General features: G+C 36.6%; 1 protein-coding gene across 1 annotated transcript in view; it reads right to left on the minus strand.

Annotated features, from left to right (window-relative positions):
• Positions 1–27,650, minus strand: part of BBS9 (Bardet-Biedl syndrome 9) — a 445,423-nt gene that overhangs the window by 199,072 nt on the left and 218,701 nt on the right. Inside the window, exons 17-18 of the mRNA XM_029925279.1 lie at positions 15,950–16,045; positions 2,000–2,172 (exon numbers count right to left, since the gene is read on the minus strand). Coding sequence (XP_029781139.1) covers positions 2,000–2,172; positions 15,950–16,045 — 269 coding nt within the window. The remainder of the gene's footprint in view (positions 1–1,999; positions 2,173–15,949; positions 16,046–27,650) is intronic.

Here is a 27,650-nt window from a genome sequence, read left to right on the forward strand (position 1 = left end):
TTTCTGTTTGGAGTGTCATTGTAACTACTGTATTGTAAATGACAGAAAATAACTGCATATGTTAAAAAAATAAATTGTGTTACATTAAAAAAAATAAAATAAAGAAATGTTTAAAAAAAATGCACAATAGTATAATTGCTATGGAAAACAGTATGGAGGGTTCCCAAAAATTACAAATAAAACTACAATGTGATCTAGAAAAAAAAAAACACAAATATTATTGATCCCAAGGCAACCACTGTTATAGGTGCCAGAAACTATAGCAATCAATAAAACAGACAAAAATTCCTGTCTTTATGGAGTTTACGCTAAGGACACTTGGATTCCAAAAGCCATCCTGATTCAAAGATTAAAATCATATTTAACAGAAGAGAGTGTGGGGCCACAGAGAAAGGAAGTATAAGGATGCTCCTCTTAAACTGTATAACAAATGGAAGTGTCTGTAGTTCATCATGTTCCCTAAATCCCTCCCTAGAAAAGAAATGCTCCTGATGTGGAGACTCTAGGGGTTTACTAGCCAGCAAAGAAGGGGGGAAACTGTGTCAAACTTAGAGCTGATCAGATCTAATATTTTTGTTTTAAATACTAAAAATATGTAATTAATATCATCTTTTTGTAGACTCTTCCATAAACCACTAGAACCCAGTTTTGCACAGTAAAGCAGGAATTTTTTAAGTATATCTTTAAAAAAAGAAAAGAAAGCAAAACAAAACAAAACTAAACTAAACTAAACAAAACAAAATAAATCCTAGAAGATTGCAAAGGTTCTCAGTCCTTAAAATACCTAAATATAGTCCCCAAACTGTCAGTTTTGGTGCCATGATTTGGTCAAAAGCATACTGTCCTATAAAATATTATCAGCATAGATGAAAGAAAATCAAAATAAGTTTTAATTTATTTGATAATGACAAACGTTATTTGTAATTGGATTCTATGCACTGAAATTTTCCCTTTATGTTCATACTAAACTAAAAGAAGTCTTTACAGGTTAAAGTCAGTGTTCTTAGAATGTCTAAAGGACTGAATATTAAGTAGAATGAGTGCTCATCTGACTGACAAGTTACATGACATATTCTATCTCTCTGTCACACACGCACTCATACATCATAGTTTATAAAACTGAAATGCAAAAAAACCTATTGATTCCTTAAAAAGTAGTTACTCTAGAGAACCAATGCTTCCATAAACAATGCTCAAAATACTTTTGAAATCCCCTCTTTGTAATCACCTACAGAGTCTATTTATGGGCAAATAAGTGTTTTGAACCTGGTGAATTTTTTTTAACACATGAGATTTTTTAAAACAATGTCATTATCCAATTCATTCACAAGACATGACTCTTGACTACTTCCAAATATCAAATCAATCTTCAAAGGATGTAGATTTTAGACCATCATGATACTCAGGACAATCTAATCAGGCTCTGAAGAAAAGCTTCCAAAGAAGAAATGCAAAAATATTCTGGCAACAAAGTCACTGTCAGAGCTCATCTGTTTAAACATTTAATCATTCAGCATTTACTAAGTGCCCATTGTGCCAGATACTGAAGAATATTTTATGTGGTTAACCCTCATTCAGATGCAGAAGTTCTGGTGTGCTTGTTAAAAAAGAAAAGGAAAAATCACTTTACTTTATAATCACACCTCATTTATGGCCTGCTAGAATTAGTTAGCCAAATGGCTGCCGATAAGCTCAAACAGTTTTAACACTGGGTTATTGGGGTCCAAGGTTAAGTCTCCATGTGGGAAAATTAAATCAGCTTGTTCTGTAGCCAGACCACATGCTTAGGTCTGGGCAGCTACTATGTTAAGGTCTGCAAGTGATCACAAACTGGGCAAGAGGGCAGGAACAGATACACAAAATCTACCATCCACATAAAATAACTACTTGAAGCACTCAATCTACCAGCATATATACAAGAATTCTTTCCTCTATAGCATCTCTTTCTCTCCCATATATTGAAAATTTATAGACGGTATTAGTTTATGATCATACATACCTCAAAATGGTGATCAATCAACTCAAAATATTCTTGAAGGGGCATACATCCAGAAAAAGAACAGGCAAAATCTTTGATTCCCTGTTTTTCAAAATATTCCTGAAGGCGGATAATAAGCTCATTTGTTACGAGCCAAAGATCTTCAAATTGTTCACTCTGAATGCGATATCGTTCTAAGAGAGAAAAAATAATTATGAAAAAATGCTTATTAACACATAATTACTAGCTGAAACTACATGATTATCACTAACTCTGACATGAATACCCAAACATAAAGGACAAAGATTGCAGGTTGGAAGGAGCTGTAGATAGTATTTCTACTGCTTTATTGCAGTTTTCTACATCAACCACTTAACATTTAATTTAATTCCAAAGGTACACGGTCACAGTGACAAGGTGTAGAGTATGGTCCTTTCCCCTGTATTTCCTATCACAGGTTTCAACCAAAATACCCAAATTTGGGTCCTTCTTTAAACAAAAAAAGGAAGAAAATAAGAAAGCTTTGTTTACGAGGTAAGAAAAAAAAAGCCATTGCAAAAGTATAATCTGGTATTTACTCATTTGTTTCAGAATATTGTTGTGAAATAAAACTTACTCTGCAGAAAGTTCCACATCCTGGACGTTACAGCCAGCTTAAATCCCTGTAATCATGATAAAAAGTTTTCTATTTTTCTAGTATTTCTTTTATTGCTATTTGTAATGAGTCCCTTCCCTAAATGTAAATCTTGTTTCCCTACATTAGCTGAAACCTCAGCTCCAAGAGAGTCAAATTCTTGTCCATCCCCTACCCTAATTTGATGATGAGGACAATGATGACAGCAGTGTCAGTAACTACATGCTTAGCTTCAGAGAGTTGTCAAAGGTCACAAAGCAAATTAAACGTCAGAGCTAGAATTCATGATATGCTGTATATCCTTTTCCCTCACCTGTCTAAATCCTACCTACTCTTCAGGACCTGGCTTTAATCCTACCTACCCCAAGAAATCTTTATTTCTCTACCATCCATAGCAGCCTAATATGAGTTAGGCACTGGACTGAGCACTCTGCATTCACTCTCTGGTTCAAACCTCATCACCCCTATGGGAGAAATCTTGTTATCCCTATTTTATAGAAGAGTATAAATAATATGCAAGTTCATCTAGCCAAAATAGTAACAGGCAAGAATTAGAATGCTAGCTATTAATCCAAAGACTAGCTATTAATTTTAACGACATCACAATATGGTACCTCTTTAAATTCATATAGACAGTATGTCTACAGTTCACTATGTACTTAAACACATATTTTTAAAATTAACATTTTAGAACAGTTTTAGAGTTATATAAATAATTATGAATACAGAATTCTCACACACCCTTCACCCAGTTTCCTCAATTATCAACATCTTACATTATTATGGTACATAATTATGTATGATTAATTATGATTAATGATGAATATGATACACTGTGATTATTAACTAAAGTTAATAGACTACAAAAAGTTAAGAGGATTATACAAATTGGTGTTCAAGTGTTGAATCAGCATTGCATACCTGACATTAATCCCATTTGATCATGGTATATACTTTTTCTTATTCCTATTTAACTTTCCAGATGATTATACTCCGTTTCCCCAAGAGATTATACACTTTTTGAGATCTAAAACCAATTCCCCTATTCTATTTAATTTACCAGTTATTGAGTATCTAATTATGTACAATTTCATAAAGAAAACAAATGTTGGTAGTACAAAGATGAATTCAGTCTCCTTGCTTAAGGAGACTCAGGTCTTGCTAAGGTAGCATGACATGTAGGCATATGAAATATTTATTATATCCCCATGGTCCTTGACAAATTCTATGAATATATGACACCTTTAAATTGGTTATTAGGGCTTCAATTTGTCATCCTCTACCAGAATTCAAAAATATATCTCCTCCCATTCTCCTACTCATCTCTCTTTCAAAATATTCAACATAAGGAATAAAATATACTGGGTGTGCTTGCCATAGTGTACGGCAAATACCCTGATGTTCTCTGCTATCATATCATTTCCTCTGGAGTATCCCTCTGCCATACCTTCACCTTAGTTTTATTCTCAACGCTAATTTCTACCCATGGTGCTGATCAGATGGTTTCCTCATTTCTCACCATCAAAGATAGTAGGGCCATGGTCAGATAAAACAGCTTTTACCTTTTTTTGCAAATGTCACTGAATGTTTAATGCTCTAAGAATAGAGAGAGCACAATTGTGATGGGGCGGGAGTAAAGAGATAAAAGGAAGACTGATGATAACAACATAAAATATTACAATTCTCTAAATCTAGGGTCCTATCCAAGGTAAGCTTGGGACCCAATATATTAAACCTAGACTGGTATTTATTCACCCTTTCACTCATTTATATAACCCAGTGCAAGATGCTGGGGATAAACCCATGGATAAAAGCAAGAGCCTCTGCCCCTGAGGAGTGCACTGCAGACCTGGAAAGATGGGGTTATTGGGGCAGAGCATACACTGCTTTTACCACTACTGATTCAGGGATACCTCATGCAGGCTGATGTTGCCACAAAAGTGCCAGGACTTCCCCACAAGTGGTATGTTACTATTTTCAAGCATGTGATGGCCTATCACATAGCAGAAGAATTAGACAATAGCAAGGGAGCAGCAAAGGGTAAAAGGCACAATAAGTGTTGTGTAATAATTATAGATATTCATAGAGTTAGCTGTCTCAGGAAATATGAAACTACCTCACTCCAATGGAAGTGTTTAAGGCTCCAAGCTCCTTGGTGTTTGGTATAGAACACAATGGGGAAGAAACACAGGTCATCTCATGTACAGATCTATCTCTCCATCTGTCCTGGGGCAAATATTTGGTACCAGCTCACTGTTGCCTCCAGGTCCTGGCCATTTGTCCTTCCTAGGCTGATGTTTGACACCTGGCTCCAGGCCAATGCCCCAGGCCTCCTAGAGGAAGAAGGTGAACTGGGCCAGTGCATCTCCTTTTATAGCTTTATGATCTCCGAAAACATTGGCTTCAGATTATTCTGCAATAGATCTTGCTAGACCTAGCAGATGAAGGTGACAAAGTCACACACTACAGTGATCCAGACTACAGAAGATGGTGATATGTAGTTGGGGCTCTCAAAGTGACAAAGCAAGATATGGTACTGGCAGGTATGTGCACATAAGGTGGCACTGCCAAACCTGTGTCCACTCCTACTGCGGCAGCATCTACAAAGCCACAGGCTAGGAGATGAGCATTTGTTGTCCTCCAGAAAAGCTTACAACAGCGCCAAGAAATTTTGCATTATAAAGTCCAGGCAAAGGCACACATCCTCTGGGTATGCTCTACTCTTCGCTCTTCCAAGGAAGGAACAGGACTTGTCCAGGATAAGCAATTCCCTCCAGGCCGAGAATTCTGCAGAAAGGGTGACACCCATCCCCTTGTCCTCTTCGGCCACAAAAGGGTATGTCACAGTGCGGCACAGGTTGGCAGAGGGAGTTGATGGTATTCCTGGCCCTTGTGGGGCCCACACTTAGTAGGGCTCAGCAGCTGCAGGTGGGGCTCATGGTTGGGATAAGCTGGGTGTGGATGTGATGACGGATGACTTCAAAGCTGTCACCTGTACCTGCAGCACGTCGATCCCGCCCCCTAATTCCTTCAACAATTTTTCTGATGCCACCTACTTCAATGTGAGCTTCTCACACCATCTTATGGGCATCCTCAGAGAGGCTGGCCATCAGCAACACCTCCAACTCCTTTTCCAGGGGTTCCCACACCTTCTACCACTGCTCATGGTCCTCATCTTTCAGCTTCAGCTCCTTCTGGGCTATGTGAGCTCCTCCTTCAGGAGCTCAAAGCCCTGCCCTTCTTGTAAACCTCCATAGGGATCCTATAAGAATATCTTTCAATAGTATTAGAGAAAAACTCCCTCCAGGGTTCACAAGATCCCTTACCAGCATTCATAATATTGAACAAGATCCTTTACCACTCCCAGATTCTGAGATTCTGAAAGTGAATAGAAACATGCCTTAAAAGGCTCACTTAAAATTCTTAAAATGGTGCCTGCCACTCAATAAATATTACCTATTATCATCATTATCACCATTATTTCCCCCAAGAATATGTAAACTAAGAGCAGGGGTTCCATCATAAACCCAGGTAGACCCACAAAGACCCTAACTAACCCAGTAACTTTCAAATAGCAGATATGAAAAAAAAAGTGGCTTTAATAAAATATATTTTCCTTAGCAAAGAATTTACTGTCACTCTAGATACAGCTATAAATCTTTTACATAAACATTACATTGCTAATATTTCAAAGGAAATTTATTCATTCTGGTTCTAGAAGATTCTGAATAGGCTTCCACAAGTAAGTAGAAAAACCTGGGGTGCAGCCTGAATACACCTAAGGAATAAAATGTCCTATACAGAAAATGAAATAAAACTACAGAAAAAAGTTATTTCGTTCAACTATCATTTTCCAATACACACGTGTCCAATTTACATATCTTTAAAAAGATATACATAAACTGGGATTATTATAACACATGTATAACACATGTATACAGGCCCAAGATGTAAAAAATATATATATTTCAAGGTACCTGAATGAAGCGAAGGGGTAAATGAATGAAGGATTCATGGGGATATCTGTGGGAAGAGCATTCGAGACCCAGGGAACTGTGAGTATAAAGGCCCTGAGGCAGCGATGTGCTTTCAGGAACCCTGAGGAAGCTATCATGGCTGAAGCTGAGTGAGCAGTTCATATGCTATGCTGTAACAAGATTATCACACCAGTTTCATTAAATTGTCCATAAACGTACTGGCAAGAAAATCTGGAAACAAGGCATATTCAGGTATGACCAGGCAAGTCTGTCCCCCAAGGTTAGTTTGAGGATTTATCAGAATTTATCACTGGGAAAATATGGACAGGATTCTCAGCAGTATCCTGACAGTTCAGCTAGCCAGGGGCTGGCTGATGGTTGACTGTGCAAAATAAATCCAATTAGCACCTATCCTAATGCCTCCTAGGAAGTGCTGGCTCAGTCCACATTCATAGCCTACACTGGGCATGGGTGTTATATTAAGGAAAGCAGAGGGATGTTATGCCAGGCAAGGCAGCAGTGCCCAGAACTCTTCCCCAGAGAGGTAAAGAGTCTGTTCTCTGCTGCCTACAATTAGAACTCCTTTCCCCACCCTGACAAAGAACAAAATCTCCAACCTGATGAAATGAAATGTGGGAAAATCTGAACATTTCCCTTCTCCTTTTATCAAGATTTGAATTATCCGAAGAGAGGCCTATGGACTCTCTGAGAGACCCTTCTCAATCCCCTAGTAGGCAAACAGTCTACCACTCTCTAAACAAACAGAGAAAACTTATGCACAGTAGATTCAAAGCAAAGCGCCACATGTGAGAGATGAGACGCAGTTCCCTCTGTGGAAGGACCACAGTGCAAGACTATCTGTGGTTGATAATCTCAAGGAGATTCCAGGTAATACCATATCTATTCATCCATTCAAAAACCATTAAGTGCTGAAAAGACCACAGGGAACAACACTTACTGGTCCTGGTTCTAATCCTAGTGGCAGGACAGAAAATAAGTAAGTAAGTAAGTAAATAACAAACAGTTACAAGAAAGAACTATAATGTAAATAAAAAGGGTGCTATAATAAAGACAAATGGGTGCTCTTTCTTGAGATATCACGGTCCTAGAAAGTCACACTGAGAGAGTGACATCAGTGGTAGTACTAATAGTAATAATGACGAAAACAGCATTAGCAGCCAAACTTTACCTGGCACCTAGAGTATACCAGAAAACTGCTACTTGCTCTTTAGGTATTATTTTATTTCATTCTTACACATTATAATTGTATGTTTTTATCCCCATTTTATATATGAAAAAAGAGTCATTGTAATTTTTCCAAATTCATTCAGACAAATTTTAAGGAGGGCTGGGATTTCAACTATCAGTTTGAGTTTAGATCCCTAATCATTCTGTACATAAAGTCTGGACTTTAAGACCAGGAAGATGAGTTCAGTAGAGGGATTTCACAGGCTCAGAAATCTCAAGGCAGAAAATGTCAGACAAGTACGAGAAACAGAGAAGACCAGAGGGAAAAAGTGAGTCTCCTTAGATGAGGCTGAATATTAGGCTGAGGCCAGAACATACAGGGAGAACTATAAAGCTTGGTAAAGAGCTTGGATATTAGTATAAACATAAAGAATTTCAAGCTAGAAAGTGACACAATATAATTTGTGATTACTTGCTTCTTTGTTTTTGTTATAAGAGCTGCCAAGTAGAAAATGAATCAGAAAGGAGTAAAAATAGACTTACAGTTAGGACATTATAGCCATGGTCCAAGTCACAGATGGTGGCATATTTAGTAATTAAAGGCATCACGTTAGAAAGAAAATCCTGTTTTTCAAATCTTATCTTCTGATCAAAAAACAAAATCTAGTAAATTTTTAAATCTATGACTTCAGTACAAATAAATGATTCAATCTTCAATTTCTTCATGTATACAAATGGGAAAATAACACATACCTCAAAAGGTTAGTATGAAGATCAAATATAATAATGTATGGAAGAGACCTACACAAATGCAATTTACCTTTGTATTTTAATTTTAGATCAACCAAAATCATGTTAAAAAAATATTGGTAGAAAAAATTAAAATTCTCTGATACAAACAGTGTGGAGTGAAACAAGTAACAAATCTAAAACTCAATGAAAAACTCAATTATGAATAAAATTGCAGATACCCAGGAGTATCTACGTACAGTAGACTGAATTTTGTGTCCCCTCCAAAATTCCTAAGTTAAATCCTAATGCCCAAAGCAATGGTACTTGGAAATGGGGCCCTTGGAATTAGGTCATGAGGGTGAAGCCCTCATGAATGGGATTAGCGACCTTAGAAAAGAAACTGCGAGAGTGCTCTTGCCCCATCTGCCATAGGAGGACAGAGCAAAAAGACAGACATCTGTGAACCAGGAAGTAGGCACCCAATCTACTGGCACCTTGATCTTAGACTTCACAACCTCCAGAAATATGAGAAATAAATTACTATTGTACAAAGCCACCCAGTCTATGAATCTGTTGTAACAGACCATATGGACTAAGACAGAACTCTACTGTGACCAAGTATAGTACAGGAATGTCACCAAATAACAGAAATGTAAAAGCCATAATAAACATTTAAATAGGTGTGATATTTTCTGTAGGTTTAAAATGTTGGCTTCAATTATTTTCTTATTTTCATCAACATATGCAGGGAAAAAAAAAAACTAAAACTTTTTGCAATGAAAGATTTTATAATTAGGCTCAAGGTTTAGAAATACAAACACAATATTTTAAGTTGATTTTTTTCAGATTACCAAAATCAGTAAGAATCAGTGAGTCAAAGATTTGTAAGGCATTATTTTTATTATTAAGCATTTTCTTAGTATTAGTACTCAAAGATGGTTAATATTGGCCTGGAGATTTTCCAGAGTATACATTTCATGGAAAGGAGAAATAAAAATCTCTATTTATAATATGACATGAAAGAAGAAAGTTGTATTTTAAAATACACCCTTACAATATTCGTAATTAAAATAGCTGCCAAAATGAACATTCAATTTTTTTATCTCTTTTCCTTTGCATCTTGTAATAGCAGCTCAGTGGAAATAACCATTTCAGCCTCCAAATGAAATAAATTTGGATAATTGGAGCCTAGTCAATTGCCATTCCACTCCACTACAAATGGAGAAAATAATATATTTAAACAGGGCACAAAAATGTATCACGTCATTCCCTATTCATGTCAGAACATCTGAAATTCATCAATATAAATAGTTTGTAGTCATATCATAAACAAAGCATCAATATAATTTATGCTACTTGGAAATTTTAAGATGTGAGACAGATAAGTAAATGTATGCTTTTTAAAACAAAAAGTTGGAGGAAACAATGTAAACAATTTCAGTAGGTATTAGTATAATATTCCAAATATACAACTTCTTCAATATTAGAAATTATGGATGGTTTCTCTAAATTTACTTCTCAAGAAGTTTTTTCCAATCTGGATTCATATAATATTCCCATTGCCCCTTAGTAATATTGCTAAGAAATTCTAAGATTAAGAGTCATTTTATACTGATGAACCACTGTATACATTAGATTTGATCATTACATTTGTCTCTAAATTTCTGGCTTCATTAAAAGACTATCACAGGGTCCCTACTATATGTACTTCAAAGTACAGAAGAAAATTTACTAATCTCTAAAAACCACATGCTTTATCAACCATTTCTTTTTTCTGAAATGCCCTCCACCTAACAATCTCCTATTCATTCCTCAAGATCCTTTACAAATAAAAACTCTTATGGAACCTCATTCTCCAATGGCACCTAAAGTATACTTCTATAGGCTTATCAAGCATTCTACTATTGGTTCTCTGTTTGTCTCTCCCTTGAGCCCACGAGCTCCACAAAAGCCACGACAGTCTTTCTATCTAATATGGCTGTTGAGTGAAAAATGAACAAAGGCATTGTCTACTCAGATGAAATAGGACAAGACTCTTACTTTCCTTGTTCTGGAGATATTTTGGTTAAGATAATTTAAGATCACATATGTTTTCTTTTGGGAAAATGCAAAAAGAAAGCCTTTTTCAGGGTCCAACCCTTATTCACATACATGACTATAATTTTTTCATTATATCTGAAAGAAAAATAATCAAAATAGACAAGCAAATGACTTTTACACTCGACCTTATTCAATCCAATCGCTCTTTCCAGTATGTTAAAATCTTGAAGGACATGGAAATGATGTTCAGTGTATTCTTATCTTCCCCATTTTCCAAAAGCCTCCCTGAGGCTACATAAATTTGCTATCTGCAATTGCTTAGCCCTATTTTTGATGGTGAAAGCATGTGTTTACTCAGCATATATTGCTAAATACCAGTTTAGCAAGACACAAAATTCTAATTTGAAAATCATTTCCTTCAGATCTTGGAGAAAATTTTCCATTGTCTTCTAATATCCAAGAAGTTAAATGAAAAGCTAAAATGCTTTCTTGACTGATCATCTTAGCGGAGCTTGTTTTCTTCCTCTGTAACCTTTGAGAAAATGCTCCAGATATTTAGTGCTCTAAAATTTCACAACAATGCATCTGGATGTGCTTCTTTTTCTCACTCATTGTGCTAACATCAAATAGGCTCTTTTAATATCCACAACTATGACACCTCATTTCCTCAGACACCCTGTCTCCATTGGTCTTCTGGCATCTTCACAAAGCACTCCCCAAGGTCACCTTTGTCTTTATCAAAATCTGTAGTTCCCGCTGAACTCTAACATCAATCTCTCATTCATCCTCTGACCATCACCTTCTGTTTTTCTACTTCAATTGTTCTACATAGAACTCCCACTACGCCATTTCTTCAACCTCATTAAGACTTGTGATACAGGGGCCTGGGTGGCTCAGCCTATTAAATATCTGACTCTTGATTTTGGCTCAGATCATAATTTCATGGTTGTGAGATTGAGACCAGCATCAGGCTCTGCGCTGGGCATGAGGCCTGCTTATGATTCTCTCTCCTTCTCCTTCTATCTCACCCCAACTCATCCTCCTGCTCGCACTCTCTCTCTCAGAAAAAACTTGTAATCCATTGAATCCATTAATTTTTCACCCTGTATCAGTTTTCTCTAACCTTTATTTCTCTTATCAGTTTAGATGTGGTAGCCATCATTATAATCATTCTCACAAAAGTATTTTATTTGCAATAATCTGTCTCAAAATCCCAGGCCTGATTTTAGTTGCTTGGATGCTAATAAACAAATCACTGCCAAAGAAAATTGTCTTAGGATGACTTGGTTTCTCTGCAAAACCCCAAATGGAAACTCAACATTGCCTTATCCTTCATGAGTTTGCTTTCTTACTCTCCAAGACTGCAATGTCATACCATTTTTCAAATTTATATAAAATCAAAGCTCCTTTATCTTCCCACTAACAAATCTACAAAGTCTCTCTGGACCTACCTCCAATCCCTCCTGTCACAGTAAGGTTACAAAGGCCTATTCTTCAATCATCCCTGTTCCCCAAGCTCTGCAGCCCACATCCTTTCTCCTTCTCCAGGACTTCATTGCTTTAGGAGTCCCCTTCATTTTCCTGATCATCAGCCTCTCCTACTGAACTCAATAATTTCAATTATTGACGCATGTTCCAACGGTGCTCATTTTAAAACAAAACAAAACAAAACCTACAACTCCTTCCCACACCTCACTTCTGAATTACTGAGTTAGGTTGTGCATTCTTAGTGAAAATATTAGATGCTAAAAAACACTAGATACCCTGAATTTATCCTTGGATTAAGGAGCTGCTCAGACTGTACTGATTTGGGCTGAGGTAGAAATATATTTAGTAAGTTGAGTTCATTATTATTTTTAAAGTTCTATGAAATATGTTACTCAAATTATAATTACATAATATAATTATAAAAATAAGCTATAAAGACATTATTGAAGAAGTTGTCTTTGAGAACTCAGAAAAGAAATTCCATTCTGGACCCAGCATCGGTAATGGCTGTGCATCTCCTAAACAACTTACTTGATTTTGTCCTTTTAACATTCTGAAAATTGGAACTAAAATGTTTCCTTATCACTTTGAGTCTGCTAGACACCCTATTGATTGTACAGTATATGTTTCTGTATATGTTTCTGAGTGCTAATCTTATTCTTATCTTTATTAATTTCCTGCTTTAATTTTCTGTTTCCTTCAACTACTTATTTTTTCCTTTCATACTTTGGAAATTTTGGAAACTATTTTTAATCCTTTAAGAGACAAGTAGAATAAGATAAGGTACAAATAGAGATAATAAAGACCAAAATAGAAACAGGGGTAAGGAACACCAAGACAATTATAGACAGAAAGGAACAGGAGGAAGGAAAGAGAAAGAGAGGTGACAGTGTCTCTTGTGTGAGGTAATAAGTCACTGAAAATGGAGCTTTAAAAAGTGGCAGAGCAGGGATATACACATATTTAGGCAACATCACATTTCTTCAGAAATCCCACTGTACTGAATCAGCCAAAGTAATTGACTGTCATATACAAATGTTTACGATTCTGATTATAAAAACAATTGATCTCATAAAACTTGGCCTGTTTTATTACTTTTAACAACTTTACAGATGTATAATTGATAATACAAAAAACTGCACATATTTAATGTATTCAATTTGATGTACTTGGATACATGCATACACTTGTAAAGTGATCACCACAGTCAGGGTAACAGATACAGCCATCACTTGTCTTATTATTTTCAATTTAGGACTCCGGAAATCATTTTTAGAAACTTCTCTAGTGTAGAGTATTATTACTAAGTATTTTTATCTTCAATGCTTTCTTTTTTAAGATTCACATAATAAACTCTAATTACATTGAAGGACTACTCTACTTTCTGAAAATAAAAACCTATTCAGTTCCTCCCAGAGAATGTGATTTGATATCTGAGACAATGAGCTACATTCGCTTTTCTCTTGTCTGCTTTGGCTGATCCATAACTAATCAGGAAATTGAACTAAAATTACCATCAGCACACTTCAAAGTTTGGCTGATTATCGAGCAGGTTTTAAAAAGAGATGAATATGTGGAGCCCACAGAAAATACTATCCAATATCCAAAAGCAACTTTATATGACTTACAAAGCACTTGACTGTTTATTAGGGAAGAAATACTGGGTTCTTTCCATATGTAAGGTTTTTCTGTCAATTTAGATTATTAGACTAAAAATTATGTGTCTTTCACCAAAAAGAAAGATGCCAAACCCAGACTGGGTACAAATTACATCATTCCTTTCTTGGGGTAGAACGCTCTGATAGAGCAGGAAGGAGCACCGACATCTGCCTCAATCCCAGAAAGTACTCTTTTCACATCTACCTCCCTTTATCCCCACAGGCATTTCCTAGGTAGAATTCCATGTCACTGAAGCCTAAACACCATCAGGGAATTATAATGACCACTCCTCAGGTTTCAGTTTATATAGCTCATTTGGTTCCTTATTTAAAAGGTCCTGTCCTATTTCATTATTTAGTCTGTCCAGACCACTCTATGGCTGTGTGAAGGCACCACCATATATTTAGATGAACGTGAGCAAATCAGTTACACACTTGGATATTTGGTGAAATTCAGAGATGCTAAGGGAATCATGGGCAATAGCAATGCTCTAAGAGTTACTTTATCTAAAAAAAGAGCAAATTAGGGGCGCCTGGGCAGCTCAGTCAGTTGAGCATCCAGCTTCAGCTCAGGTCATGATCTCACGGTCTGTGGGTTCGAGCCCCGCGTCAGGCTCTGTGCAGACAGCTAGCTCATGAGTCTAGAGCCTCTCTTCAGATTCTGTGTCTCCCTCTCTCTCTGACCCTCCCCTGCTGATGCTGTCTCTATCTCTCTCAAAAATAAATAAAACATAAAAAATTAAATAAAAGAGCAAATTAGGACATAAGTATCCACATTTTCACCAAGAATTTTTGTCTTGTTTTAGTAATAACTGCAGATTCATCATACAGCACCATCAATTGAAGTCTAACAGATGTGTACAACTTCCCAAAGAAATGCTGGCAACAGTTTTTTAGTTTAACTAAAGAGAACAGTTTAACAAAGTGAAATATACCAAAATAACTCCATCATCCATCTGAAGATTAAATCTAATTGAAACAAATGGTACCAATGCAAAAACTACTACAATCATGACCAATCACAAAGACCATGAAAAGTACAGAATCCCCCATTCTTTTAAGGACTATCTTTGATTTCTATGCCTTATTCTAGAATTTTTATTTGTATCCAAGTCTATTTCACCAGCCACCACTCCACATATTCCAGAATTGTAACATCATTACAGTTTCTAAAACCCGGATGCGTTTATGTTCCTCCTGCTAACACCTTCATTTTTCAAAAGAAATATGTCCTTATTTTACTATATTTTCTGATCATGCAATAAATAACCAACTAAAACAGCAAATGCATAAAGTAGAAAGTAGAAGCCCATTTCACAAATTGCAGAAATTTTAAAAGTGTGCTAAGTACACTCAGCCAAACTTTTTAACATATAAATATATGCATTTATTCTCCCTAATACCCTTATGTTCTGAAAATTCTGTTAAACACTCCTTTCTTAATATTTTACCTTATTTCCATGAAGATGCATATAACTTAATGACGTTAACAGCTTTGGTATCACACATGTATGAGAAGTTAGTTTTACATTGAAAAGTTTTAACTATTATTCTCACATGAAGCAACCAAATAAATCAAGAATATTTAAATCTGAAACTCAAACTAGACTATATAGTTACTACTTTTCATTCTACTGAGATTAGTGTCAGCAAAAGCTATTCACACTTTCACCTTCATCTTTGCCAATGTCCAAAAGGCAGGTATATGACTATACATATACACATAAATTGATTCCAGTTTCTAGTAGTTACTAAAAACTAGTTCACCAAATACCTATCTCAAAAATATTTTCAGGGTGCCTGGATGGCTCAGTCGGTTGAGCATCCAACTTCAGCTCAGGTCATGATCTCGTGGTTTGTGAGTTCAAGCCCTGTGTGGGGCTCCGTGCTGATAGCTTGGAGCCTGGAGCCTGCTTGGGAGTCTGCCTCCCTTGTTCTCTACCCCTCCCCCACTCACACTCCATCTGTCTCTCTCTCTCAAAATAAATAAGCAAACAAACAAACATCAAAAACATTTTCAATTATTTAAATTGCTCTCTCAAACTCTCCTAATCCCCAACACCAAAATTACATCTCTCTAATAAAACAGTATCCTATCCTTATAACTTTCATGTCCTATGTACTTAATAAGATGGCTCTTAGTTTTTAATATCTAACTGAACACACCCTCTGAAGAAATCCTTAATGTGATGATCTATGATGTAGTGTCCTCAGTAGAAAATTTCAAAAGCAATAATACCATGGCTTTACTTACGAGAGGTTTTAGAAGCAAGAAGAGTAACTCGGGAACCTCCAAAGAAGCGAAAACCCATTACATTCACCTGATCGTCATCTGACTGACTGGCAAAGCCTACAAAGAAAAGAAAAATATCACTTTACATAACCACATAGAAAACACTTAGTGTTTGAAATAGCAAGTTTAGTTGATGGCAAGTATTTTTTATTGTCACGAGTCATGTTTAAAGCCTGTGCATGAATTAGAACATATTAGCTGATTTCCATGGTAATTTCCAATTGCTAAAATTTCTGCCTCACAGTAATGCTCTGAAATCATTTCATTTCCTCCCTCCTACTGTTTCACTCCAGGTTTGAGGCAGGAAATGCATAAGAGGAACATAGAAAAGCTACCACACCAGAAAGCAAGAAAACTATCAGTTAGTCATAGAGTAGTATGAAAAGGATATAAGAGCCAACTTAAGGAGATTTCTGGCCAGAGATGAAAATATTTGAGTATCAAAGAAGCAAAACACATCACAGTGAGACACCACCTCACACCTATCAGAACGCTAAAAGTAACAACTCAGGCAACAGCAGGTGTAGGCAAGGAGGCAAGGATGCGGAAAAGAGGAACCCTTTTGCACTGCTGGTGGGAATGCAAACTGGTGAGCCACTCGGGAAAACAGTATGGAGGTCCCTCAAAAAATTAAAAATAGGAACTGCACTACTAGGCATTTATGCAAAGGATACCAAAATGCTGATTTAAAGGGGCACATGCATCCCAGTTTTTATAGCAGCACTATTAACAATAGCCAAATTATGGAAAGAGCCCAAATGTCCATCTACTGATGGATAAAGAAGACGTGTGTATATACACACACACACACACACACACACACACACACACACACACACACACAATGGACTATTACTTGGTATTTGAAAACAATGATTTCTTGCCATTTGCAACAACATGGATGGAATTGGAGTGTATTATCCTAAGTGATATAAGTGAGTCACAGAAAGATATTATATGATTGCACTCATATGAGGAATTTAAGGAAAAAAGCAGATGAAGGGAAGGAAAATAAGATAAAAACAGAGAGGGAGGCAAACCGTAGAGACTCTTAAATACAGAGAACAAACTGAGGATTGCTGGAGAAATACTGGGTGGGGGATGGGCTAAATGAGTGATGGGCGTTAAGGAGGACACTTGTTGGGATGAGCACTAGCTGTTGTATGTAACTGATGGATCACTAAATTCTCCTGAAATCATTATTACACTGTATGTTAACTGACTTGGATTTAAATAATAAAAACACATTTAAAGTCATGTGTTCATCCTGATACTAAAAACAAACCAAAAAAAGGCCAAATGGCTCACTAATGGAGGATCCAAGAGAATCAACTCCTTATTTTAAAAATCAGTAATAAAAACCAACTACCAAACATTAATTCAGATGATCCTACTCAAATTGCACCACATAACAAATAGAGTGGGTAAGGGGGAAGTTCTCATTATAGAAATAATCCAGCAAAATATTGAAGAAAGCTTGAAAGAAACAGATATCATCATTTTTCAATGTCAATAAATTTAATGGATCTCAACATTGAAATCAATGTCTGTTACTACACCAAAAAGAAAGAGAGAGAGAGACAAACAGATAATATGTACCCCCTGCTGAAAGTATATAACACCACTGATGGAAACAGTATGGCCAAAATAATCAATCCTGACTCCAACACCTCTAGATGTAACTACCAGTTTGCAGGCAATGAAGTAGATAAAGAAAATATTAAACAACATCACAGAGGTGTAATCAGCAATTTTAGCATGGTAAACTCACAGGAAAAATAATCTGTGACTCCTCAACAAATCAAACACAAATTTAAAAGAGGAAAGAAGGGTGATATCTACAGAAAAAGAGATACCAAAAAATTCATATCGAAAATTGTGATAAATAAACCACATTTAAATCCTGACTCAAAAACAAACAAATAAAAATTACAATGTTAAAGAGAAACTAAGGCCAAATTTACCCTTCTACCTACCACAACTAAAACATGGGACAAAATATATGAAACATTTTCAAAAACATTTAAGATCAGGTGTCGGGCCGCCAAGTTTTCTCTCTGCCTCAGGCAAGGATTATCCCTCTGTTGAGTGAGCCAGTAAACAAGATTTGCATCTGGAGGCTGGAGATTGCCATTTCCTGGTCAAAATAACTGGCGACTGTCTTGCTGAGCTAGACGTGAGTGGCCAAGGCACACAAAAGATCAAAACCGTATTCAGTGTTAGTTCTCCATCCCCCAAGATTGCTGAGGCAAAGTCGGGGCGCTTCTTTGATATGCATTCGACTCTGTAGCCTGCCTAGGTCAGCTTGCCTTGTCTTTCCCCCCTGAAGACTATATAAAGGACAGTTCTTTGAATAAACGCTCTCTTTCGCCTGATCGGAGAACTGTGAGTTCTGTCTTTACTCTTTGCGTCTCCCTCTCCTGCCCCCTTTTTCTCTCCCTCCCTCAGGAGAAGGACCCGGGATGATGAAACAGGTACCACCGATTGCCATCACCGGGACTAGCGGCCCGGCCATCAGGTTACTACAATTGGCGCCTCAACGCAGGGCTCAGTAAAGTAATGCCCTGAGGTCGGGTTATGACAATTGGTGCCCAACGTGGGGCGGGGCGTTACAACAATCTGGAAATGAACAAAAGTGATCCCTGACAAACAAAAAACAAAGTGAGCCCTATGATTGCACCAGTTTACTACCTGGAGAAAATTTCCAAGACACAACACAGGGAGGGGAAACCCAGGTGCAATCTAGCATTCTCCCCAAACTGAGGAGACAGAGTTGAGAGTTTGGGAATACTGAAATATTAAAAGTTCATAGGGCAGAGTATCAGAGTGGAGAGAGCTACAGAGAGAGAACTCCAGAGACCTAAAGAGGTCCCTTTGAGAACTCAGCAAAATACTAACCAGCACACCTGTGAGGAAACTACCTGAGGCTAGGGAAAGAAGCATCCATAAAATTATAAGAAATAATCCGTGAACCCTACAAGGCCAGGAATAGCCCCTGTTCTCACTCATTAGAATATAAATCATCACTAGGTATCAGGCAGAATACATAGAATTTGGCCTCTGTGGTAGGTGATGTTTACCCTAGCATAAATGTTGCTCCCATCTCTCCTAGCGAAGCTTAAAAGCAACAACACCTAAAGAATCTAAGTTTCTCAAGGAACTTAAATGTGTCCTAGAAAAAAAGCTCAGGAATGTTTACAAGAAAACAAAAATACTAGTCACACAGTTAGATAAAGCTTATAAGTCTGCCGTTCAATCAAAATTGTGAGACATGCAAAAAGAGAAGAAATTACAATCCATAACAAAGAGAAAAGTCAATCTCTACTAACTCAAAAATGACACAGATGATAGAATTAGTAGACAAGAATATTAGAACAGTTGTTATATTATTACATATGTTCAAAGGTGCCATATTAAATAGAGACATGAAAGATTTTTTTTTTATTCAAATCAAACTTTGAAAGATGCCAACTACAATGTCTGGGATTATAGGCACATTACATACTGAAGGAGAAAATAACTTGAATGTATAGCAATAGAAACTATCCAAAATAAAGCCCAAGGAGAAAAAGATTTAAAAAAAAAAGCATATCACTAAATTCTGGGACTGCCTCAAATGGGAAATATACATGTAACTGGAGTCCTTAAAGAAGAAAAAACGGAGTGGAGACAGAAAAAAGTATTTGAATAAATAATGGCCAAAATATTTGCAATTTGGATGAAAAATATAAAACAAAGATCAAGAAACTGCAAGCATAAGAAAAAAACAAAACAAACACTACACCAAGAAACACCAAAATTGAATTGCTTAAAGAAAAAAAATTAAAGCACCCAAAGAAAAAAAAGACAAACTACATACTACATTGTTCAGGCAAATAGTAGGTCTTGTCAGTGCAATGCCAGAAGACAGTGGAGCAATCTTTAAAACAGTGAAAGAAAAAAATTGTCAACCTATAATTCTTTACCTCAATGAAAGATGAAAACATCTTTCAAAAAGATGAAAAAATATTTTTTCAGGCAAACAAAAGCTGAAAAAGTCATCAGTATCTCTGCAATAAAATAAATATTAAAGAAAAGCTTCCAAAAGCAAAAAAGTAAAATGATACTAGATAATAGTCTGGTCCTCCACAAAGAAATGAAGAACAGTGGAAAAGGTAATTCCATGAGCAAATATATAAAATTACCATCCTTATTATTAATATCTCTTTAAAAGATAATCAACTGTTTAAAGCAAAAGTTATAACAATGTATTGCAAGTTATAATATATGTAGATACAAAATATAAATCAACAATAGCAGAAAGGCTGAAAGGGGAGAAACAGAAGTAGAATATTATATGATTCTTACACTATCTTCAAGGCACGATAATATCACTTAAAGATAGATTGTGATAAGTAAAAGATGTACATTGCATCAAGCATCCATCGATTTTTAATGGGGAAATTCTGCCCCCAATGGAGCAAAAATCAATTCATGGAGCTCAAAAACATCTTACTCATTTAATCTATAAAAAGAGATACTCATATAGAATATGAACAGAAATACTGGATACCTGTGCAATTAAAAATGTATGGAGGGGCTGATTAGGAAAAAGATGTCTAAAAAGACTTTTGAGGGAACAAGAATAAAAGAAAGATTGAAAAAATACTGCTATAAGATATTGCTATAAAAATTACTATTGTTCAATGAAACAACAAAAGTAACAGTAGGTATTACAGGAAATAATATAACAAAGGAGGTAAAATGGATTTCAAAAATATACTCAACCCAAAGAATGCCCAAAAAAAGACAAAACAAAAAAATGGAACAAATAATAAACAAAGATCAAGATGGTAGAGTTAAAATCAACAATAACAATAATCACATTAGAAGCAAATGGTCTAAACACCCCATTAAAAGATACTTTCAGGGTGCTGGATGGCTCAGTCAGTTAAGAGTCTGACTCTTGGTTTCAGCTCAGGTCATCACTGTTCAGGGATCAAGCCCTGCGTCAGTCTCTGTGCTTTTAGCAGAGCCTGCTTGAGATTTTCTCTCTCCCTCCCTCTCTGACCCTCCCTCGTTCATGCTATTGTGTGCTCTTTGTCTCTCTCTCTCAAAATAAATATATAAACTTAACAAAAAGGCAGATAATTTCAGATTGGATTACAAAAGGCAAAGTTCAAACACTACCTCTAAGATACCGACTTTAAACAGAAAGATGTAAACAGAAGTAAAGGAAGAGAAGATATAAACCCTTGTAATAGTAGGCAGAAGAAAGTTGGGATACCTATATTAATTACCATTAAAATAGATTTCAGATTAAAGAATATTAACAAGGATAAAAAAACCATTTCATTATAATCAAGAGAATAAAGCAAGATCCTAAACTTTTATGCACCTAAAACAAAGCTTTAAAATACCTGAAGCAAAAACTGACAGATGCACAAAAAGAAACATTTTACAGCTGAAGATTTCATCACCCTATTCTCAATAATTGACACAAGTAAACAAAAATCAGAAAGAATACAGAAGATTAAAAATACTATCAGAGGGGTGCCTGGGTGGCTCAGTTGGTTAAGTGATTAACTTTACTTAGGTCGTGATCTCATGGTTTATGCTGTCAGCGCAGAGCCTGGAGCCTGCTTCAAATTCTATGTCTCCGTCTCTCTCTCTCCCCTCCCCTGCTCACACTCAGTCTCTCTCTTTCTTTCTCTCTCTCTCTCTCTCTCTCTCTCTTTCTCTCAAAAATAAATAAACATTAAAAAATTTTTAACACTATCAGAAAACTAGCTTTAACTAACATTTATGTAAAATCCCACCTTACAATGGCATAAAATCCATTATTTCCAAATGCATGCAAAACATTTATAAACACAGTACTAACATTTATAAAAGCACACTTTAAATAAGTCTCAATAAATTTAAAAGGATTCGAATCATACAAAGTATGTTCTCCTACCACAGTGAAATTAGTTACAAGTCAATAACAAAAAAGATCTATGGAAACTCCACAAGTGTTTGGATACTATGTAGCATATTCTCATAACACTAGGGCCCAAAAAGAAATGAAAAGGGAAGTTTAAAAATGTTTGGAACTGAATGAAAGTAGAAACACAACATTTCATAATTCATAGGATGCAATTAAAGCAGTACTTAAAGGAAATTTTATAGCATTAACCAACTATAGTTTAAAAAGAATAGCCTCTCCTCAGCAAATTAAACCCAAAATAAATGGAAGAAACGAAAACCAAAACACAGAAAATGAAAAAGAAACAAATATTAAAACCAAAAGCTTTTTTTTTGAAAATACGGATAAGATAGATAAATTTTTAGTCAAGAGATCAGGGGGAAAAAAGATACAACTTTCCAATACTATTAATGAGTGAGTTGTCATCACTATAGATTCTACAGACACTAAAAGGATAACACAGAAATATTATGAGCAACCTTATGCCAATAAATTCAACAAATCAGATGAAATGGACACATTTCTTGAAAGACATAAAATAACAATGTTTACTCAATAAGAAATAGGTAACTTGAATATTCCTCTATCTTTTGAAGAATATAGTTTAAAAACTATCCCAGAGGGAAAACTCTAGGTCCAGACAACTTCTCTAGTGAATTCTACCAAATATTTAAGCAAGAAATAATACTAAATCTACATAATCCTCAAAAAAACTGAAAAGAAGAAAATGTCTCCCAAATCATTTCCTAAACTCCATACTAATGGCACATAATTATACAGAAACAAAATTATAGATCAATACTCCTCATCAACAAAGATGTAAAAATTCTAAAGGTTAGTAAATTGAATCCAATAGTAAATTGAAAGGAAAATACATTGTGATCAGTGTGATTTATCTCAAGAATTCACAATTAGGCTAACATACCCAAATTAATCAGTATATACTTGTGAGCATAGCACAAGACACAGAGTTGTTGAATCACTAGCCTGTACACCTGAAACTAATGCAACATTGTGTCAACTATACTTTTTTTAAAAAGCCAAAAAGAGTATCAATGTAATCCACCTGTAAATAGCCTAAAGAAAAAAATGATATAAATATCTCAATTGACATTAAAAAAGCATTGAAAAACTCCAATATAAAATAAACTCTCAGGGGTCCCTTGGTGGCTCAGTTGGTTGACCTCTGACTCAATCTTGGCTCAGGTCATGGTCTCACGGTTTGGGGGTTCGAGCCTCTCATTGGGCTTTGCGCTGGCAGCACGAAGCCTGCTTGGAATTCTCTCTCTGACCCTACTCCACTATTCTTTCTCTTCACTCTGTATCTCTATCTATCTCACTCTCAAAATAAACAAACTTAAAAAAATTTTTTAAAATTTGAAAACAAACTCTCAGCAAACTTGGTGTAGAAGGGAACTTCCTCAAATGGTATAAGACATCTACGGAATACCGACAGCTAAAGCACGGTTAATGGTGAAAACCGGACACCCACTCTTGCTATGCCTATTCAACATCATCCCAGAGGTTCTGGCCAAAATAAGAAACAAGCAGGAAAACACCAGAATCTCTATATTAGAAAGGAAGCAGTAAAATGGTTTTCATCTGCAGATTACATAATCCTTATGTAAAAAATCTGAACAAATATACAAAAAGGCTAGTCGAGCCAGTAACTGGTTTAACACTGTTGCATGATACAAGATCGATAGACCAAAACCAATTATATTTCTATGTACAGGCATACCTCACAGATACTATGGGTTTGATTCTAGACCACTGTAATGAAGTGACTATTGCAAGAAAGCACGTCAAATGAATTTTTTGGTTACGCGGTGCATATAAAAGTTACATTTATACTATACTGTAGGCCAATAATTGTTCAATAACGTTATGTCTAAAAATACAATGTACAGGGACACCTGGGTGGCTCAGTCAGTTAAGTGTCTGACTTTGGCTCAAGTCATGATCTCATGGTACATGGGTTCAAGCCCCACGTCAGGCTCTGTGCTGACAGCTCAGAGCTTAGAGCCTGCTTCAGATTCTGTGTCTCCTTCTCCCTCTGCCTCCTCCCCTGTTTGCCCTCTGCCTCTCTGTCACTCTCTCTAAAAAAATGAATAAACATTAAAAAAAACCTCTTTCTTAAATACAATGTACATACCCTAATTAAAAATAATTTATTGCTAAAAAATGCTAACCATCATCTGAGCATTCAGCAAGTTGTGACTTTGGTGGTAGAGGGTCTCACCTCAGTGTTGATGACTGCTGACTTATCAGGGTGGAGGTTGCCAAAGGTTTGGATAGCTGTAACAATTTCTTAAAACAAGACAAGAATGAAATCTGTCACATCCTTTCACAAAAGATTTCTTTGTAGGGGCGCCTGGGTGGCTCAGTCTTAAGGTTAAGCCTCCGGCTTCAGCTCAGGTCAGATCTCACGTTCGTGGGTTCAAGCCCCGCGTCAGGCTCTGTGCTGACAGCTAGCTCAGAGCCTGGAAGCTGCTTCCAGTTCTGTGTCTCCTTCTCTCTCTGCCCCTCCCCCTCTCATGCTCTATCTTTCTCTGTATCAAAAATAAATAAAACATTAAAAAATTTTTACAAAAACCCAAAAGATTTCTTTGTAGTGTGTGATGTTGCTTGATAGAATTTTACCCACAGTAGAACTTCTTTCACAATAGGAGTCAAACCTCTCAAACCCTCCTCCTGCTTTATCAACTATGTTTGTGTAATATTCTAAGTCCTTTGTTGTCATTTCAACAATCTTCACACCATCTTCACCAGAGTAGATTCCATCTCAAGAAACTATTTTCATTGTTCATTAGTAAGAAGCACCTCCTTATAATCCCTTTATCATGAGATCTTAGCAATTCAGTCCCATTTCAGGCTCCACTTCCAGTTCTCTTGCTTGTTTCCACCACATCTACAGTTACTGCCTCTGCTGAAGTCTTGAATGCTTCCAAATCATCCTGTTCATGTTGACATCTTGACCTCTTCTCATGAATCATGAAAGTTCTAGAATGGTGAATCCTTTCCTGAAGGTTTTCAATTTACTTTTCCCCAGATTAATCAGAGAAATCACTCTTTATGGCAGCTATAGCCTTAAGAAATTTTTTTTAATAAAAGACTTGAAAGTCGAAATGACTTCTTGATCTATGGGATGTAGAAGGGACATTGTGTCAGCAGACATAAAAAAAAAAACATTAATCTCACTGTACATCTCCATCAGAACTCCTGGGTGACCAGGTGCACTGTCAATGAGCAGTAATATTTTGAAAGGAATTTTTTTCTAAACAGTTCTCAAAGGTGGGCTTAATATATTAAGTTACCCAGGATATAAACAGATGTGCTGCAATCCAGACTTTGTTCTTCTGTGCATAGAGCACAGGCAGAGTAGGTTAGCATAATTCTTAAGGGTCCTAGAATTTTTGGAACAGTAAGTGAACACTGGATTCAACTTCATCACTTAATCACTAGATGCATAGCCCCTAACAAGAGAGTCAACCTGTCCCTTGAAGCCTTGAAACCAGGCACTTACTTCTCCTCTCTAGCTATAAAAGTTCTAGCTGGCATCTTCTTCCAATATAAGGCTGTTCATCTATATTGAAAAATCTGTTGTTTAGTATTACTCTTTCATTAAGTATCTTAGCTAAATCTTCTGGAAAACTTACTCTAGCTTCTACTTCAGGTCTTGATGCTTCTACTTTGCACATTTATGTTGTGGAGATGACTTCTTTTCTTAAATCTCATGAACCAGCCTCTGCTAACCCAACTTTTCTTCTGCAGTTTCCTCACTTCTCTCAGCCTTCACAGAATTGAAGAGGGCTAGAACATTGCTCCAGACTAAGCTTTGGCTTAAGGGAATGTTGTAGCTGGTTTGATCCTCTATCCAGACCACTCAAACTTTCTCCATATCAGCAGTAAAGCTGTTTTGCTTTCTTATCGTTCATGTGTTCACTAAAGTAGACTTTCAATAGCTTTTCCTTGGCACACTCAACTTGGCTAACCATTTAACAGAAGTCGAGCTCTTGGCTTATCTCTGCTTTTGTGACATGCATTCCTCCCTAAGCTTAATCATTTCTAATTTTTGGTTTAAAGCAGAGATGTGTGAGGGGCACCTGGGTAGCTCAGTCAGTTAAGCGACCGACTTCAGTTCAAGTCATGGTCTCATGGTTCGTGGGTTCAAGCCCCGTACCAGGCTCTGTGCTGACAGCTCAGAGCCTGGAGCCTGCTTCAGATTCTGTGTCTCCCTCTCTCTCTACCGCTTCTCCACTCATGTTCTATCTCTCAAAACTAAATAAACAATTAAAAAAAGAAATTTAAGTTGGGCTTTATCAAAATTAAGAATTTCTCCTCTTCCAAAGACACTGTTACAAGAATGAAAAGACATGCCACAGATTGAGAGAAAATATTTGCAATTCATATAATCTGATAAATGAATGGAAAGGTAGATGAAAAAGAGCACATGCTGAATAATTTCATCATATAATATTCCATAAAATTCAAACTAATCTATAGTGAAGGAAAGCAAACCAGTGGCTGCCTGGGAATGGGGGATAAGGGGTTACAAAGGGGCACAAGGGTACTTTTGCAGGTGATGGATATTTTCAGCATTGTAATTGTGGAGATGTTTTCACAAGCATATACAAAACAGCAAAACTTACCAAACTATACACTTCAAACATTGTACATAAGTTATATTCCAATAAAGTTATTTTTTAAAAAAGCAAAAAATATACACTAGAGCTGCTTTTGAGAATTAAAGAATGTATTAAAATGTACCAGAAGAAAATATCAGATAAAAAGGTTAGTATCAAAAATCTATAATGAACTTACCAAACTCAATACCCAAAAAATAAATAATCCAGTGAAGAAATGAGCAGAAGACATGAATACACACTTTTACAAAGAAGGTATCCAGATAGCTAACAGACACATGAAAAGATGCTCAACACCGCTCATCATCAGGGAAATAAAAATCAAAACCACACTGAGATGCCACCTCACACCTGTCAGAGTGGCTAAAATTAACCACTAAGGAAACGACAGATGTTGGTGAGGATGTGGAGAAAGGGGAATGCTCTTGCACAGTTGGTGGGAATACAAAGTGGTGAGGCCACTCTGGAAAACAATATGGAGATTCCTTAAAAAATTAAAAATAGAATTACCTTGCAACCCAGCAATAGCACTACTAGGAATTTATACAAAGGATACAGAAGTGCTGATACACAGGAGCATGTGTACCCTAATGTTTATAGCAGCACTATCAACAATAGCCAAAGTATGGAAAGAGCCCAAATGTCCATCAACTGATGAATATATAAAGAAGATGTGGGGAGGAGGAGCCAAGATGGCGGAGAGGAAGGGAGCTCTGTAAACTTCGTCTGTCCCATCGATCGAACTGAGAAGGACATGGCTCTCATCTGTAAGAGCGGAAGGAGAAAATACAGACTCCAGAAGGAAGAGAACCTGAAGGATACCTGAGTGAGTGAGTGCGAACTGGGGAGATTGGAAAACGGGCCAGCCCGAGACTGGCAGGGGAGGTGGGAGCCCCAGCCCAACGCAGGGCAAGCGCGTGGAGCCCGAGAGACAAAGGGAAGAGACAGAGAGACTGAACACGCTCATAGTACTGTCTCTGGGGAAGAGGTAAAGAACGCTTAACTGCGCTTGGAGAGAGAAGCTCACTCCATAGATAACTGCTGGGTAGCCTAAATCCCGAACCCAGGT

This window comes from Suricata suricatta, chromosome 2 (genome assembly GCF_006229205.1).
Source record: "Suricata suricatta isolate VVHF042 chromosome 2, meerkat_22Aug2017_6uvM2_HiC, whole genome shotgun sequence".
Classification (NCBI taxonomy): domain Eukaryota; kingdom Metazoa; phylum Chordata; class Mammalia; order Carnivora; family Herpestidae; genus Suricata; species Suricata suricatta.